This window comes from Phodopus roborovskii, unplaced genomic scaffold (assembly GCF_943737965.1).
Source record: "Phodopus roborovskii unplaced genomic scaffold, PHOROB, whole genome shotgun sequence".
Taxonomy (NCBI): Eukaryota; Metazoa; Chordata; class Mammalia; order Rodentia; family Cricetidae; genus Phodopus; species Phodopus roborovskii.
The window spans coordinates 6,481,883-6,500,212 of record NW_026125546.1 but is presented as its reverse complement, the minus strand read 5'-3'; the positions used below and the strand labels follow the sequence as shown (position 1 = coordinate 6,500,212).

Below are 18,330 nucleotides of genomic sequence, written 5' to 3'. Positions count from 1 at the left end.
CCCAAGTGCTGGGATTAAAGGTGTGTGCTAAGTAGCCTGGCACATCCCTCCCCCTTTTGCCCTGCAATAGGTTTGTTGTATTTTGACCCTCCGTAAACTGGACCCTCAAATTGGCATTAAGGAATTTTTCTATTTTTTTCTTATTTCATTTTACATTCCAACCACAGTTCTCCCACTGCCCCTGATAATGCTAGTGTCTAGCCTAAATTCATAGCTGAAGACAACACCAACTGGAACTTAATTCATACAAAAAGAAAAAAAGTTTCCAAATTCTCAGATCCCTCGAACTGCATGTACTGAAGCGCACACTTCAAATCCATGAACAGACTAGAAGTTTTTCTCATAGAGAATTTTAATGTGAAACCTTTAACAGCAGAGATCTGGACCTTCACACAAAGTCTTCAAGCCTCTTAAAACTGTAACATACTTTGGGAGAAAATTGTTTTTTGAGGGAGGGTGATTTTGGCTTTTTGTTTTGTTTTCTGTTCGGAGACAGTCTTGCTATGTAGCCTAGGTTGGCCTCAAACTCAAAATCTTACAGCTTCTGCCTTGAGTGCTAGAATAACAGCAACACAGGTCAACAGAGTCATCTTGACTCCTCTAGTACAGGCGATGGGCATGTCATATATTTGGGTCCATGGATGCCATTTCTCATTCCAAGTTAAAGCTCAGAAGCCACTGGTCTCAAGATCTTACTCATTTAAAAACCTGGTAATTGAAACTTCCCTAACTGTATTCTGGAAAGGACAACAAAAAAAAAAAAAAAAAACCATGAATAAGTCACAATCAAATCCCATAAGGATTTACCAAAATATGACCATGTGGAACCAGTACCATCTACAAGCACTCTGTAGTGATTATTATTTTTAGGAAATATGGTTATCAAGTCATGTTCTGAGGTCTCAGCCATCTTCCTGTAGCAGTGCTTCAAGTTAAAATTTCACAGGACGCATCACTCCATCTGCTTAGTGTTGTCTTCACTTAAAGCTTTGGCAGTGAGCTTGTTCCTTACCCTCTCACATCTTTATGCACAGAAGTGGCCCATGGACAGGAATAATCCATGGTCTTCACAGAATTTTAATCTTGCAAAATTAAGACTCGTCAGCAACAGTCTCCCTGGAGAAATGTGTGCTTGTGAAGTTAATACCTACGCACCATATTCTCCAGCTTCTGCCAACTACCAATGATTCCCCAAAACAATTTCTAACTCAAAAGCTTGGCTTCCACAAAGTCCTATGAAAACTCATCCTATCAAAACTATTATAAACTATTTCAAATACAATGTTAGATTTGATGAAAATCACTGTGTTAATGCAACCTTAAAAACAAACTGGAATTCAGAATTACACACTCAAAAAACAGTACACAGTGAAAGCTGTTTCATAAGCTTCATTCTCTCAAGCTACAGCTTGCAGTCATGAACCCACACTGGTTCCTTGTTCCTTTTTCATTTTGATCTTCTTTTGTAATGGATGACTGGGTTTTCAGGAGTGTGAATCATTGTTGTGTAGTTCACACTGGGAAAATATCCATTGACGAGGTCAAACTCATACAAACGAAGCATAGTGGACCAAATTGTCTTAATTTGAACATATGCAAAATTTTCTCCAATACATCGATGACGTCCTGTTTAAAAGAAAAAAAAAAAGTTTTCATTCAAGTAAGTTTTAAATTCTTACCTCTGTCATCCTGGAGTACGTTTGTTTTCTAAGAAGAGCAGATGTGCAGCAGTACAATAAAGGCTAACAACTTGTACATTAACGTGAAACTGTAAATCATTTTAAAGCTCAGGTATTTCCAGCGTTAGAGGTAAATGGGGATAATATGATGACATTTTTTGAAATTTGGTATTATTGGGGTTAAACATAATGTAGGTTCAAATCCTGAGATGGTAAGCTAGCTTGTGTATGTGTAGAATATTGGTTCCAAGAGAGCTCTAGTGTTAAATCAGTGTGAACCTATTAGTCAAAACTCCAGATGTCCACTACAATGATACTAGAAGGGGATTTAATACACCCAAAATAACATCTATACTGAAATCAAAATCTACAAATGCAGAAGCTGAGAAATTATAAAATGCACAGGAAAACAAGTCCAGAGCAAACTTAACTATGGACTACACTGAAGAATTGAAATTATTTCAAATTTGATCACATGACTAAATGTCCAAAAACTAATGTAGTGTACTACTAGACAAGGATGAAGAAAGAGATCAAAGGGACAGACCCCAGGCCCAGAAATCATCTGATAGCTCTCTGGTTCTCAGCAAAGGTTGTTAAAGCAAGTCAAGAAAATACTGCAATAACAAGACACTAAAATGTGGGTGTGAGGAGACTCTGAAAATCACCAAGTTCATCCCTTTCTCACATCAAAATAATTCAAGACAATCCTAGATCATCAATACTAAAGTCAGTAAGGTTCAGTAAAGAAATCACATTCCTGTCATGAGGCTGGGCAAAGACAACAGTCATGAATGTTGTTTGAAGTTGACCATTTTGGCTGGGCCCAGCTTTGTGGTGCATGCCTTTAATCCCAGCACTCAGGAAGCAGAGACAGGCTGGTCTCCATAAATTAGAAGTCAACCTGATCTACTGATTTAGTTCCAGGCCATGGAACAGTATGACTGTCTCAAAGGAAGGAAGGAAGGAAGGAAGGAAGGAAGGAAGGAAGGAAGGAAGGAAGGAAGGAAGGAAGGAAAATATTGGGATTTTTTTTTAGTAAACTTTTTTTGCTAAAGAAAAAACAAAATTAAACATAGCTTATCACCATGCTTGCATAGCCCATTATGCATTCATTTGTGGGAGTCACTTTAAGGGAGCCACTAACTTTGGTCCATATTGAAGAGAAGTCTGGCTTAAAATAAAAAGTTAAAGAACTGTTAACAGTCACAAAGAAGTATCTTAACTGAGTCAATGAAAGAAAAGAATTGATAACTCTGATTACTAAGAATATGTCACATAAGACATATTTATAAACAAGTAACAAGGAAGACAGTGACTAAAGGGAAATGCAGCCACAAGCCAAGGATTGCCAGTAACTTCTACAACAAAAAAGAGTTAAAAAAGCTTCAAAACCTTCAGAAGAGTATGGCCATGCCAACACCTTGATTTCAGACAACTGGCCTCCAGAACGTCAAAGTGACAATCTTGTTTCTCAGTTCCCAGGTTATGTTAGCTGTAGAAACTCTAAAATACTACTAACAGAGATGAAGAAAAGCCAAGACTGTGATTAGGACCATATATCAACATGATATTATAAGAATTAATAATGAAAGCTCTCCAGAAATTGAGTACAGTGCTGCATTAGGTAGAGAGAAGTCCAGGACATGGAGGCAGTGGAGACAGACACCAGTTTAGTGATGCCTCCTCTCTCCTTACAGAACCTGAACTGCTCAGCCAATGGCCCTTTCATCAGCTAATCTATAATCCTTTGTATCTTATGTTAGTGTGTTAAATAATGATCTAGACTTCAAGACTGTCATATGTTTGGAACTAATAAAAGGACATGGGGCAGAGAACAATGGAGCATTATACAAAGATTTACTCTTAGATTTACAAAATATTCCATTTTACAAAGATTCCATTCCCGAAACTGTGCAGCCCTGTTCCTCAGGAAGAGAAAGTTCTCCCTCCCTCTCCTCTCTCTCTCTCTCTCTCTCTCTCTCTCTCTCTCTCTCTGTCTCTGTCTCTCTCCTCTCACTTTCTCTGGTACATGAATTTCAGGATGGTTTATTGAAGAAGGACAGATATGTTACAGAGCAAACACTTCAACCAAAAATCCTATCAGTCATCTTACCAGCTCCAAATGGCACATAGGCAAACTTCTCTCCTGATGCTGGGTTATCCTGTAAGTAGCGGTCAGGATTAAAGTCCAAACGTTCTACCCAGGAGTCTTTCAGTCTTTGATTGACAGTAGGAGAAACACACACCTGATGTCCTGGAGGAATGGTGTACCCTGCCACAGTCTACAAAGTGAAAAAGAACACATTTCATTAGGGAATGTTTCAACATGGTACCAAACAAGGCACTAATCAGTGTCTATGTGAACTATACTTATGTTTAAAAACTGTCTAGGTGATAAACCACATAAATTATCTTAAAGTGATTTATAAATGTGCCAATACTGAACTAGAACTATACATACAAAACCAGCTCAAGGTACAGTAGTTTCAAAATCCTTTCCTAATCTGACTTTTATAATTCATGCTTACATTTTTTACCAAATACTAAATAAATTAGCCTCCAATGTTTAAAAATGGGAATTATTAAATTAAAATGAATAGCATAATTAGAATTAGAGTTACACGTTTACTCCTTGTAAGTATATAACAATTTTCATACATTTTACAATAAAGACAGTTTTTACTTTCATAACTTAAAATATTCTCCCAGAAACAGGGCCCTAGGTAGGGAAATCTAGCCAGGACGTACCTGAGGGGTCCTGGCCATTCTCATCATGGTCATTATAGGAGGTCTCAGTCTTAATGTTTCTTTTATGCATCGATCAAGTAAATTCAGATCTTTCAGCTTCAAAAAAAAAAAAAAGACCAAGGATCATTTCTGATTTCCATGCACATTCACCATACCACCACAGCAGGGGGCAATTATTTTACTATCCAAGTTAGTGTGAGAATAAAAGGGCAGTGGTAACTGGTTCATGATAGATGGTCCATCACTCACAGTTTTAACACTCAGTCAGTGGAAAAAGTGAGGGGAGCAAGATAACAGGAAGGGGGTCGATTGTATTGGTTAAGGACCAATAAAATTCACTCTGAAAAATTGAGATTGTCAAAAATATGGTATCTAACTTTTTAGTAGACAATATTTGATGTTTGACAAATTAGACCTATAACAATCTACCACAAGTCCTTTAAAGGACAAAGAGCCTGAATCTTAGTGAGAATAGCAAGCTTTGACATGTAACTTACACTACTGCAGATCAATGGGAGCCTTGGAAAGCAAAGTATGGCAACTACAGCCTCACTACTTAAGAGGCCAGCCCAATATGCCAATAATAGCCAGGTATAGTGGAACCTCCCTCCTACATCCAGAAACTGAGGCATTCTGGGCTAGATTGAGAACTTGTATCAAAAGAACAAAAACAGCAAGAAAGAAAAAAAGAACTATCCAGCAGACATAGTTTAGTATTGTAAGTACCTGAGGTAGGGATACACTTAAGAGAGAAAACAAGATGCTTAAATAACAACACCTGGAAAATGAAAATTAGACTCTGCAAAGTTCTAACAGGAAGCCATATGAGTTGTACAGGAGAGCTACAACATGCAGCACAAGATATGACCGACAACACACAACAAGCAAAGGCTAAGTCAGAGTGGGAACCGCCTGAAGGACTGTTAAGAACACGCCCTGAGCATGCAAACTCCTCAGCAAAAGCTAAGAGTCTAAGACAGTTTAATAAGTCTCTAATCCATATGCCTAGGAATGGCAGCATCTTAATCCCCAAGAGCAGGCAGATCTCTGGGAGTTCAAAGCCAGGCTGGTCTACACAATGAGTTCCAGGCCAGCCAGAAAGACATAGTGCTGTGAAGTCTCAAAGAACAAGATTTAGGAGGTTTCTAATCATCAAGTGGCCACAGAAATTAACAGCACAGTTCATTGAATACAGATGAATACAGCCTTCCTAGAATCCTGCTTATCTGTTTTATGAAAGTCACTGAACATACAAAGCAGCACATTTACAAACACCAGAGAAGTAACTAGGCTCAGGGTGAGAGATCTCATTTCCAGAGTTTCTACTGCTTTTCAATGTAGAGTTCAACAAAAATACTACAAACTTTACCAAAAAAGGAAAATACAGCTCATGCATACCATCCACACAAGGAATCCTCAAATGGATTTTTTTGAACTAAGACAACTACCCTTTTACAGAGCATTCAAATTTAGTAATGAAGGAAGAGAACAGAAATCATCAATGGCATAAAAGTCAGAAGCCTCCTGGGGGCATACAGGACATGCCCATTTTCCTTGCTGGCCACCTGTCTGTCCACCCTTCCTCTCCCTCTCTACAACCTCAGCTGCTACCAAGTGACTTCAGGGACCAGACCTGCAGATCTAGGTTCATGCAGCTGCCATTCTGGAACCTACAGAAGGAAATGGGCAGCCATGACCACGACCTCCAATCAGGAAAGACACTGAACTTACTAGATATATATAAAGAGACTTTTAACAAAGACATTCGAAGAACAAACAGAAAATTAGGCCTAAAGAACTAAATTATGAAGCAATATGACACTGCCTCACCAAACAGAGAATAATAAATTCTTTTAACAATATAGAAATTCAGGAACTGAAAGATGAAAATAAAATTTTCACTAGAGTAGATCAATAGCAGATTTGAATTGGCATGAGAACAAACATAAAAAGAATTCTTAAGGGCTGGCAAGATGGTTCAGCAGGAAAAACCATACACTGCCAAGCTTGATAATGTGAGTTCAATCCCTGGAGCCCACACCGTGGAGAGGACCAGCCCCCCCCCCATGCTGTTCTTGGACCACCACCTGTGTAGTGTGGCACATGTATGCACATAGGATATGCAATAAATGAAACAGAAAGCATTAAAGAGTTCACTTAACAAAAGGTGTAAACCTCGTCACTGAAAAGTAAAAATAAATAAAAATGTTGGAAGAAATTAAGACCAAAAACGATAGAAAAGCTATGCCATGATACCATGTTCATGGGGGTGTGTCTAAAGATGGAGAGTGTTAGGATGGCAGTACTCCCCACATAGTATGTACAGGCAGTGCAATCAATCTCAAGTTCACAGATATTGATAAGCTGACTCTAAAATTCTGATAAAAATCAAAGGAACTAGGAATATCTGTAACAGTTGGGAAAGATAAGAGCCACACAAGTAAACAATACAGTTAACACATGAGCTAGACACCCAGCTTGATGGAATGGAATTCAGGGTTCAAAAATAAAGCCTCACCTTTACAGCCAATAGATTTTTGACAAGACCATTCAGGGGGAAATCAGTCTTTCCAACAGAGCTGAGACAAATGGATTTCGACATACAAAGCAGGTACAGTGGTCCCTGATCTCGCATTATATTCAAATTGAATTCAAAGCAGGCCAAAGACCCAAAAGTAGGAGGAGAGGAAGAGAAAAGCAGCAGGGTAAGGAAGTCTTCACACCTTTTGAAAACACACACAAATGCTCAGGACAGTGAAAGGCATCCTAGAATATAAAGGGCAGGATCTGAACAGACATCTCCTAAGAAAACATCACAAACTACTCAGCTCAAAAGGCCACTTCACATACATTACAGCCAGGACAGGTAACAAGCACATGAGAACATCAGAAGCACATGTCAATTCTGTTGATTCGGTTAAGAGTGGAGCAAATGCTTGGAAGACATTATAGCAACTCAATACATCACACACATAGTTGCTATATGACCCAGCAAGCCACTCCTAAGTGTATATCTCACGGGAGGTAACTCAAATGTCTCAATAATAGACAAATGAATAAGTAGCTGAAGTATGTGCATATTGTAGATTAAAATACTGGCACATGCTCTGAACTTGGATGAAACTTAACCGACTGTTCTGTTTGGAAGTCATTAAGTATGTTCACCAGCCACTAGCACTCAGGAAGCCAATACAGGTATCTCTTGACTTTGAGGTTAGCCTGGTCTACATTGCAAGTTCTACAGCAGCCAAGAGCTACACAGTTAAATTCTCACCAAAAAAAAAAAAAAAAAAAAAAAAAAAAAGTGTTCCCCAAAGATTCATATGGTGATGGCAAGAAGTAGGAAAGCATTTTTAAGAGCCTAGTAACAGGTGGTCATTAGAGACATGACACTCTAAGGGATTAAGGTCAGTTGGTGAAGGAGAAGTTAGTTCTTAAGAGGTAGCTGGCATATTACTAGTCAAAGATGACACAATCAAACTATAATATATATCCTCGATTATACTCTTTATATGTCTGTATATGATTATGATTAGCAAACAAAATTGAGAAACACACACACACACACACACACACACACACACACACTGATCCAAGGAATATAAGAATATCTGAATGTAACATACCGTTTTAATAAAGTGTCAAAACAAAATACAACAGGATGAGCTTCAGAAATAGCTGCCCAGTTATACAGTGAGTCCTCCTCTGCTTCCCCCCCCCCCCAGCGAGCTGGTGGGGTGCCTGTATCAATTTCTAGTCCCCATTACTGACATTACCATTTGAGGACATTTCTGCCCAAACACAGCCCATAGAATTCCATGTAATCCAAAGATCCTACAGTTCATAAAAAACACAACATTCGTGATATACTCCATGTGAAGAGGCCAGACATTAAAGCCAAGCACCAAAAGAACAGGGTCAAAGAGCTCTAAAACCTCAGTACAAAACACATCTGAGAGGCTCAGAGAAGCAACAGTTCGGCTCTATCTTTTACCTAAGGTTGGAGAAAGGTTTCTAAAAGTCTACCAGTTGAAGCTCTAGTAAAGAGAAAGCCTCAAACTGTGCACAAACCTGCTCGTAAGTTAAGGGAGGCAGGTCCTCTCCACACACTGTTTTCTGTTCTAAGTAGCACTTTTCTTGAAGTGGTTTATCTCTGGCCAAGAAGAAACCCATCCAGGCACTGGTGGTGGAGGAGGTGTGCTGCCCTGCAAGCAGCAGGCCGATGAGCATCCCTGCTACTTCGTCATCTGTCAAAGGGTTGCCATCCCTGGGGATGAATCACACACTTAACACTTGGCAGACAGTATTAACAGTTCCCAGACACAATCGACTCTTTTCTTTAATTACTACCAATCAGTGTACCCAGCTCCCCTCCCAGTAGAGACAAACCAGGAGAAAGCATGATGTAGATTACAAAAGACTTCCTGACAGTTCATTTGCAGATCTTACCCATACCAGCTGCTGGCATCACAACAAGGCATGAGTGCCCAGTGTTTAATGTCTCAACAAATTATAAAAACCAATTTATTGTTCCAATGCCTATCAGTAATCTACATTTTCATGTACAAGTTCCTTCTTTAGCTTAATGTGTGATCTGATGCTTCTTACTTGTATGTGGAGTCTAGTAACGTTTGGAGAATGTCATCAACTTTTTCTTCTGACTGCCTGCGTTTCTTGATGGCCTTATAGAAAATATTCTTGATTTCCCGATGGGCTCTATCTCTGCGCCTACAATTTAAAACCAGAATATTTTCAATAGAGTAACGGTTAATAGGCTCACATTCAAAACCAATACCAATAATAAGACATTAACTTTACTGACTTAAGCAAGGGAGAGAAACTCAGAACCAGAAGAGAAAGGAGTCGTGAAATCACATTGATAGAAATGCCGACAGTCCTTAGGACAAAAACAGTCATACACAGCTCATACTGCTAACATACTACCTAGACAAATAAGCATGACATTCCCTTACAAGCATTTTCCAGTTCAGCATAATACATGTTAAATTAACAAAACATTCTAATTTTTTCCAAATCAGTCTTCAAAGATACCAAGTACCACTGGCTCTTTCATAGAATTTTATTCTACTTCTCACTTTCTATAACTGCATAATTTTTGCAGGGAGAAAAATCCTTGTAGGTTCAAAACACAAGCTCCAACTCCCAAAACTTTTCCTTTGATCAGAGTGCTCATTGTGTAAGAAGAACTGTGAAGCTCACGCCTTTGCCTCCAATCCATTAGCAACTCCATACACTGGACAAAACTCGACTCCAAAACCAAGGAATCTTGAGGCTTAGAGGATGGGTTGGTATTCAGAGCTCTTTCAGAGATTGGGAGTTGAATTCCAAGAACCCACATCTGACAGCTCAAACGGCCTGTAACTCAAGCTCCAAGAGTAATCCTGAAGCTGGAGTGACAAGCTGTTTGAACTGCCACATAATGCCTTTAGCCTCTTCGAACACCAGAGAGAGGCAAGAGACTTAAAATAAAATCTTTATTTTAAAAGAGCAATACTGATTCTTAAAAGCCCAACAAGTGCTCTAATAAAAACTGCCCTATTTCCCTTAAAGGCTACTGCTAAAGACAATTGAGATGCACACAGGAAAGAAGGATCCGCTTCCAGTCTCACAACGTGAATGGAAGAGAGGGACGAGAGTGTCAGGTTTGTTTAAGTAAGTGAATAGTGGGGGCGGGGGGGGGGGGTGACTTGGTGGTAGAGCATGTGTTTAGTATGCCCAAGGCCCTAGTACCGAAAAACGAAAAGTACATTTCACTAAATCAGTTGGCTTGGTAAGACAGGGAAAGACCAGGCGATAACATGAAGCTCCAGAATTCTGGCATGAACCGTGGAATGGAGGAGGTAGAAGCCGATGTTCATGGATGACAAACTGGGTATGCCAGCATAATATACATGAAAGCACTGTTCTCAGGGCTTTTCTTCAGCTGCAAAGCTCCTTATATGTGATGAATCCCAGGGGACCTCTCTGGGCTTGCCCTTTTACTGTCTGAGCCTTTATTTGGCAGTTAAATAGAAGGGGTGGGCATCAAAGGAGCAAAGCTAATAGTTTAACCCCCATCTCACATAAAGAGAAATGACCCAGAAAGGGAGGGAAAGCAGCCATTATCAGGGCCTAAGCTCCACACCAAGTCCTAAAGGCTTTGCATTAGACAGTCCCTGTCCTTAAGGAAACTACAGTACAGTTGGCAAGGAGACAGACAAAATCCAATAAAAGCACAAACATCCAAAAGAAAGGTCACAGAAAAGTACTATAAAAGCATCAAAGACTTTAAAAAGACTATATTAGGTAAGCAAAATATTACAATAGGAAAACTAGCTTCTCAATAAAATAAAGCTTACTTTGAACAGGCTCACCATATAAACTGTTTTGAATGCTAAGAAAACGGAGGCTCCTAACTGGTCAGAATCAGAAAGTACACAAATAGTACAGTAACTGTGGTAAGTCAGCCAAGTGCAAATTGGTCCTCATCCATACCTGAAGCTAGGCAGAGGCAGCCAACCTGGCAACAGCCAGGCAGCATGGCTAAAGCCTCCATCCAAATCTGCATACAGCTGGGCCACCTTCTCATTGAGTTGACTTCTAATTTCCTTTCCATGCAAACAATGGCTAGCTGTTAAAATTATGAGCTCAGAAAGCGCCTCAAACACATCTAAGGAAAAGAGAACATAATTCTCATTACAATTTCCAAAAAAGCTTTCAAAATATTTTCTTGAACATACAAATTGTGAAGAAAAATTGGTTGTGTGTGTGTGTGTGTGTGTGTGTGTGTGTGTGTGTGTGTGTGTATAATGCAAAGGCAAGCAGAATACTATTCATACCTCCCAAATTCTCCAGATATTTATGCAGAACCCTGGAAGCAATAGTCCTAATCACTACCCACACTGCCACTCTGGCCAGCCATAACTGATGCCACAGAACACATCTACACCTTATTTCTAAGTGCTTCATCTTGAAGTAATATGGTGACTATTAAAAACAGATGTAGGAATCGGATTTCCAGGACACAGCACAAAAGCTGTGAATAACACAAAGGTTGTTCAATGCACATGAGAAGATTAAGGAGGACATTCCCAAGAAACAGCAGTTCCAAAACCAAAGGGTCAGATGACAGTAAGAAGTAAACACAGAAGTCTTGGCTCTATGTATCAAAAACTATAATCATGGTTATACAATCCCACACTGGATACAAGCATCAGTTAAGCCCATTGGATAGCACTAGAAAGTTGCAGGGATCATCTAACTCTCTTGTTTAACTTTACACTTAGCAAATGAACTTCCAGTTAACATCAGGCTTTCCAAGTAGATTTGCCAAAAAGGAGATCAAAAAACCCCAGGTGCTCTAATGACACGCCTCTCATGCTTTTATTTTCAGTTTGTTTGTTTTAGACTTTTGGGTTTTGGCATTGGTTGTGCTATGTATTGAAGGCTATCCTCAAATCCTAATCCTTCTGCTTCCACTTCCCAAGTACTAGGATTCCAGGCATGTGGCACAATTATTTGTCAAAGTGAGATCATGCCTGTAGCCCTAGCATTCAAGAGGCAGAGGCAGGAAGACCCCTAGTTTGAAGCCAACTTGGATTACACAGCAAGGCTGTGTTTGCCATTACAACTCCATTAGATACAGGTACTTCTATACACATACTGTACATTGTTCTGTACATACACACAAACTGAAAATAGGACAAATGTAAGGATTTTGCTTACTCCTTTCTCCACTTTCTCCCCAACTCTGGAAGTACTCCATTGTTTCCTTTTCAATTATAGAAACATACTGCTTAAAGTGGGCTATGTTAAGGCCGCTTTTTAACATTTTCTTCTGTTCCAAAAACACCTTCAAATAAATAAAAGAGTTAACATTTACAACATTGAATACATTTTTATTTTACTCTATGATACTGCAGGTTATTCTAACTATATAACAAAGAAAATTCTTAAATTTGAAAATAAAAACAAACAGGATTACTAGAAACCAAACTATGTGTGAAAACTTAAGATCATCCATGCTATATATTGATACAACATCTTTTTTAAAAAGGGGGGGGGGTCCTCTTCCTGGGTCCTAGAAAATGGTATGTCAGGAATCCTACCTCTCACCTTCTAATAGCCCACCACTCTTTACTCAGGGCTCACTTTCCCATCCTGGTTTTCTTCTAATCCTCCAACCCAATCTGGTCAACACTTTCCCAAAACTTCCATTCAGCTTCACTGTTATTCTATCCTCTGTATATGTCCTCACTATATTTCTAGATAGTACTCATCACTTACAGTATCTTCCACAAGTTTAGAACAGCCTGAATAAAGTAATTTTGTTAAAGTAACTAGTAGCCTTTTGAGACATTGAAATTTTAAAAACTCTAATAAACGCCCTAATGATATATGTTCAAAAGCAATGGCTTTTGAACAAAAGAGAAAACATTCTTTTCTCCACTACCCCCATCCTCCCAACCCAAGAAACACTAATATTGACTCTAACTGCCATACTCATGTGGGCTAGTCCAATCTGGTCCTAGACAAAGTTCAGCCAGCTGAGTCTTTTACTTAATTATGTTCTCCTCATAACACTTCAATAAGTTCATGTGGGAGCAGGTAAACATACAATAAAAAACACCCATACCCAAAGCAGACACATTGAAAGAGATTTTCTTTTAAAGACCAGGTCTCACACTACAGTCCATGCTGGGATTAAGCTCAAGTCTCCTGCATCCACCTCCCAAATGCTGGGATCACAGGTATGAGCCACCACAGTTGGCTGAGTTCTGAAGTCAACAATTTCCAACGCAAAGCTCTTGGGCTAGAAAACCAAGCCTTGGTAAAAAGGCCTTTTGATGAAACAGTGATATTTGCTTGTTCCTCTCTCAAATCAAATCACAATATGCTAAATCACTACTGATTCCATTCCTTTGTATAGGAAAGCCATTTCAAACTTTGTTTAGCATTTCCAACAATTAGAAAACAAAGCACCCATGCCTTAAATAGCCCTTCAGGGTTTCTTTTTAAATATCATAAAATTTCAGATTTATTTTATTTTATTTCATTTCCTGAGACAGGGCTTCTCTGTGCATCCCTGGCTGTCCTGGATCTCATTATGTAGACCAGGTTGGCCTTGAACTCACAGAGAATTCTGCCTCTGACTTCCCAATGCTGGGATTTAAGGTGTGCACCACCACTGCCCAGCAAAATTTCAGGTTTCTTAAACCAAGGAATAAATTAGTCCTGCATTACAAATGTTACACAACTAGTTGTAACTACTCTACTATAGTTTAATTTGTCTTTTATGCAGGATAGACATGTCACCTACTGCGTTTGGCACATCATATGCAACTCCCTTCCCAAATACGGGAGTTGTCAGCCGACTGTAGACATCCTCTGCATTCAGATCTTCATTTTTACTATTGAAAAGCAGTGCAGCTGCATCACTCCCCAGAAGATAAGTAAACGTCTTGCCCACCATGGTAAAGCTAAACACAGGTCCATACTGAAAGAGAAAGGTAGTGTTACAAAAACATCCCTTACATCACAGAATAATAACAAAAGTTACAAATACTCATAAATCTTTTAACAACTGTTTCATCAGGCCATATTATACCTCCTGTCTTCATCACAGTTTATCCTGTAAATACTTTTTACCATGCAAAACATCAGACCTCTAATGTATTCTATCATTGGATGCTATAGTGTTAGCTCAGTTAGTTGGTCGTTATTGGATATGGAAGTAATATGCAAGCTGTTTTTAATTATTGCTTTGTTTTATGTCGGCTATATAGAATTCCTTAATCGACATTTATAAAATACTTTTCCCCCTTTTGTTAAAAACTACTTTTGGCGGGGCGTTGGTGGTGAAAGCCTTCAATCCCAGCACTTGGAAAGCAGAGGCAGGAGGATCTCTGTGAGTTCCAGGCCAGCCTGGTCTGCAGAGCTAATTTCAGGACAGGTTCCAAAGCTACACAGAGAAACCCTGTTTCGAAAAAAAACAAAACCCAAAAAAAAACAAAACAAAACAAAACAAAAAAAAAAAAAAAAAAACCACCCTAATTTTGAGCAGCTGATAAGATGGCTCATGGGTAAAATCACTTGCCATCAAGCCCAGTGACCTGAGTTTGCTGAATTTGACCTCCATTACCCATGAATCAATGAAGTCAAAGAATCATTACATGGAAAGGACTTGCACAAGTAAATCAGGCAAAGTGTGCTATAAGAACAGCGTAAACGGGACTGGGGAGCTGGCTCTATGTACTACAAAGGACCTGAGTTCAGTTCCAGCTCCCAGCACCCACATTGTGCAGCTCACAACTGTAGCTTTAGCTCTAAGGGATCTAATGGCCTCTCCTGGCCTTGGGGGGGGGGGGCGGGAGAACAAAAGCATTTAGGTACACATACTAAGAGACACAAAGGCTTGCACAGAATCAAAACTAAATCTTACAACTATTGAGAATACACTTTGGATGCAGCCCAACCTCTAGTTGATGGGCCACTGACAATTCATGACTGCTAGGGTATGGGGAGTCAGTTTCTATAATGGTGGGGCTCCAAGTGCTAAGGGCTGGCCCCATACCCATGCATATATAGAGGGCACTAACTGGACATACACCAGAGAATGAGCCATGGGGGAGGGATCAAGGAGGAATTGGAAAAGGGGAGCAGGAGCAAATATGAGTGAAATACATTATATTATACACTCAGAAAATTCTCAAAGAATATTTGAAATCACATTAAAACAAAGGATACAGTTCATTTAAACAATTAATATTGAGAAGTAAAAGAATTCACAAGAAGTCCAAAGCGGGACTTTGAAACAAATGGCTGACCTGATGCAAAAGCACTATTCACAAAGGGAAGAAGCAAGTATTAGAATGCCCACATCCTGCAAGTGGAGAGTGAATTCACACAGAAGAGACAGAACAGTGGGTAAGACACAGAAAATTCCAAAGGCACATGATTAAGAAAAGTGGGTGGCAACTTTGACTATAATTAGTGAAAATATAATTTAGGACAATTTTTAAAACATAATTGTTATGGGCCCCCAGACTGATAGCTGAGAATCCAGCATTGGACTGACTCAGACCCCCCTGAACATGGGTCTCAGAAGGCCGGGACAGTTTACAGGACCTCTGACAGTGGAACCAGGATGTATCCTTGGTGCACAAAAGGACTTTGAGAGCACATTCCCCATGGAGGGATTTAACCTAGAGGCAGGAGGGAGGGCCTAGTCCCTACTCCAAAGGACTTGACAGATATGGGTGAGCCCCTCCTGGAAGGCATCACCCTCCCTGTGGAGGGGGGGAGGGATGGGATGGGAGGATAGTGGTGGAGGGTATGGGAAGGAGGGAGAAAGGAAGGGGAGGGAACTGGGGTCAATATGCAAAATAAGAAAATTAATTAATTAATGAATTAATTTTTAAAAATTAATTGTTAGAAATGCAGGTTTCCTTGCATCTCAGAGACTATCCCAGGAGAAACACTCAGGAAAGCCAATGGAGTCAACAAGGCCTTTTTAATCTCTTAAGCCAGAAGTGTTTTCAAATAATGCCAATAAGCAGAGAGGGTACAATATTTTTTAAATGTCTTTCTATTTAAAGAAAATCACTTTTCTAAACTAGTTTCTCCACCTCCAGTTATTTAAAAGACTTACCTTCTCATATGCATTTTCTAAGAACTCAATTGGACTTTTCCCAAATGCTATTGCATGGCCAAGGAATGGAATTGGAGAGAAAATGTATGGTGGACTTTTCTGCAAAAGAAGAGAAAAAAAATTGAGTTTTCATTTAATTTAAAGAGTTTCATTAGATAGTCAACTTGAGATTATTGTTTTAAAAAAGGCATATTTATGCAAGCCAAAAAGAACTCAAAATAGAAATGACTAGGCAGAAGGGCACTGCAATTTTAAACAGTGGTAACTAACAAGGACTGCAGTGTGCTAGCACTCCCTTCAGTCCCAGAGTCTTAACTGACTTTCTCTGGAACAGAATAAGCCAAATAGTAACCTACAGAAAAGACAATGTTTCTCACATGGACAGGGGAAAGGAAGTGTGCCATGCTTCTCTGACTGCGGATACTAGATCTGCCAATGTTAGAGAGAATGGACCTGCCGCAGCAGGAATTCTGTAGCACTGGTCTTAGTGGGGCTTTAGCTGCCACAAATGAGATCTGCAGATTACAAGAAGCCCTGTGAGGGCTTGCAACAATGAAAATGCATGATGTTCCTCTAATCTGTCATGGTCTCGAACACCAAATCCTCACAGTACTTATAATAAGGTACCTGTGTCTTTCCAGGGACAAATACAAACTCCTCAAAGTAGAAGCTGGGTGTGTAATGCACACTTGTAAACTTACCACCCAAGGGGTGAAGGTTGGAAGACATGCCAAGGTGAACCTTGGCTACATAACAAGTTCCACTGCCATCTGGGCTATAAAACCCCATATCAAAGGGGGGAAAAATGCTTTTTAAAATCACATACCTATTAAAAGAAATAGTAACTGCCTAATGCTTGCTTGAGTTCTAACAAATATAATTTTTAGAGCAACTTGTTCGGAACCGAATCTGGGTACAGTGCATTCCATTGTCACTGTCAAAAGGGTCATCAAATACATCTAGGAGACTTGAAGCTAGTGGTTTGCTGGAGTATTAGGCTAGATTATTTTAACAGTATCACAGGAAGGTGCTTACGACACTTGGCCACAATCTCCCTGACACTGATATTAGCCGCTATTAGGTACAATAGTACACAGGATAGTAAATACACAAGACAATAAAAAATATCGAGAGTTATGGCCACCAGGGTCGCAGCTGCCCATTACTCGCCATCAGGGCCCTCACAAACAGCCTAAACACCTCGAAGGAGAGCAATAAAGCCAGTGCAGCTTTCTGCACTGCCAAGACTACCCGAGCAGCCACCTCCACCCAGTAGGGCCACCAGTCTGAACATCCATCGGTATGACTGCAAATGCTAAAAGCACGGTCCCAGCCAGATGGTCAAAGCCACTGCCTCCTTAGAAACTGCAACGTCTAGCAGAGCCCTGAATGCAGATTCCAGCTAAGGCACCAACAAGACCACCGCCAACTGCAAAGATCAGATCTGCAGCGCGGGCGGGTCTGCAGCCACCACCGGCTCCCGGAGCCCTTCCCCTCCACTGCAAGCGCCCCCGAGCCCGCTCGCTTGTCCCGGGCGCAGACCGAGAACCCCTGGGGTGCACTTACCGCCCCGGCGGGCAGCTGGACCATGTGGCCCACTGCGAGGCGGAACAGGTAGACCAGGCTGAGCGTGAAGGCGCAGGCGATGAGAAGCGTGGAGAGCAGGTTGCCCCCTGTCACCTGCTCCATCGCCTGGCCCAGCACCGAGCCGCCCGACTGCAGCAAGCCCAGCAACACCATCCCGGCCGCCGCTTTGCTCCGCCTCACAAGCTGGAGGCCGAGGTCGCCGCAGCTTCTCCCAAAAGATGGAGCCGGAGAAGCCCGCAGGTGGGCGTTGGGAGGCGGCCTCGGCCTCCGGGTCCCTACAGGCCCGGGCACCTCCCACACCACCACGCGCCACCCGCACGTCACAGGCGGGGCGGGACCTCCAGGTGACCACGCCCCCGACGGTGCCGGGATCCTTGCGCCGCGGAAGGGACCTGATGATGTAGGCTTTGCCCGTGGCGCTAGGGTACCGGGGAAAAAAGTGATCGCTGCAGACACGGCCACGCCCTGAGAACCGCGAGACAAGAGGAAGGACCCGTGTGCCCCGGGAGCACGGCGCGGGAAGCGGGCCCAGCAGGATCTGGCGGAGGGATCTCGGACCGGCGTGGTGGCGGGCGGTGGCGCAGGCAAGACGCCCCGTGATTGCACCACGTGCACTGAGGTGATCTCGGCCTATGTGGCGTCAGCGGGACTGGCGGCCCCGGG

At 41.1% G+C, this 18,330-nt stretch overlaps 1 protein-coding gene across 1 annotated transcript; it reads right to left on the bottom strand.

Moving 5' to 3' along the window:
* Positions 1–330: 330 nt before the first annotated feature.
* On the bottom strand, positions 331–17,987 carry LOC127216488 (lanosterol 14-alpha demethylase). Its single transcript, XM_051177203.1, has 10 exons — positions 17,647–17,987; positions 16,081–16,179; positions 13,750–13,926; positions 12,156–12,282; positions 10,926–11,100; positions 9,039–9,158; positions 8,502–8,697; positions 4,431–4,526; positions 3,796–3,964; positions 331–1,626 (listed from the first exon to the last, which is right to left on the bottom strand). The coding sequence occupies exons 1-10, from the start codon at positions 17,818–17,820 to the stop codon at positions 1,448–1,450; spliced, it is 1,512 nt and encodes a 503-aa protein (XP_051033160.1). The 5' UTR covers positions 17,821–17,987; the 3' UTR covers positions 331–1,447.
* Between the last annotated feature and the right edge of the window lie 343 nt (positions 17,988–18,330).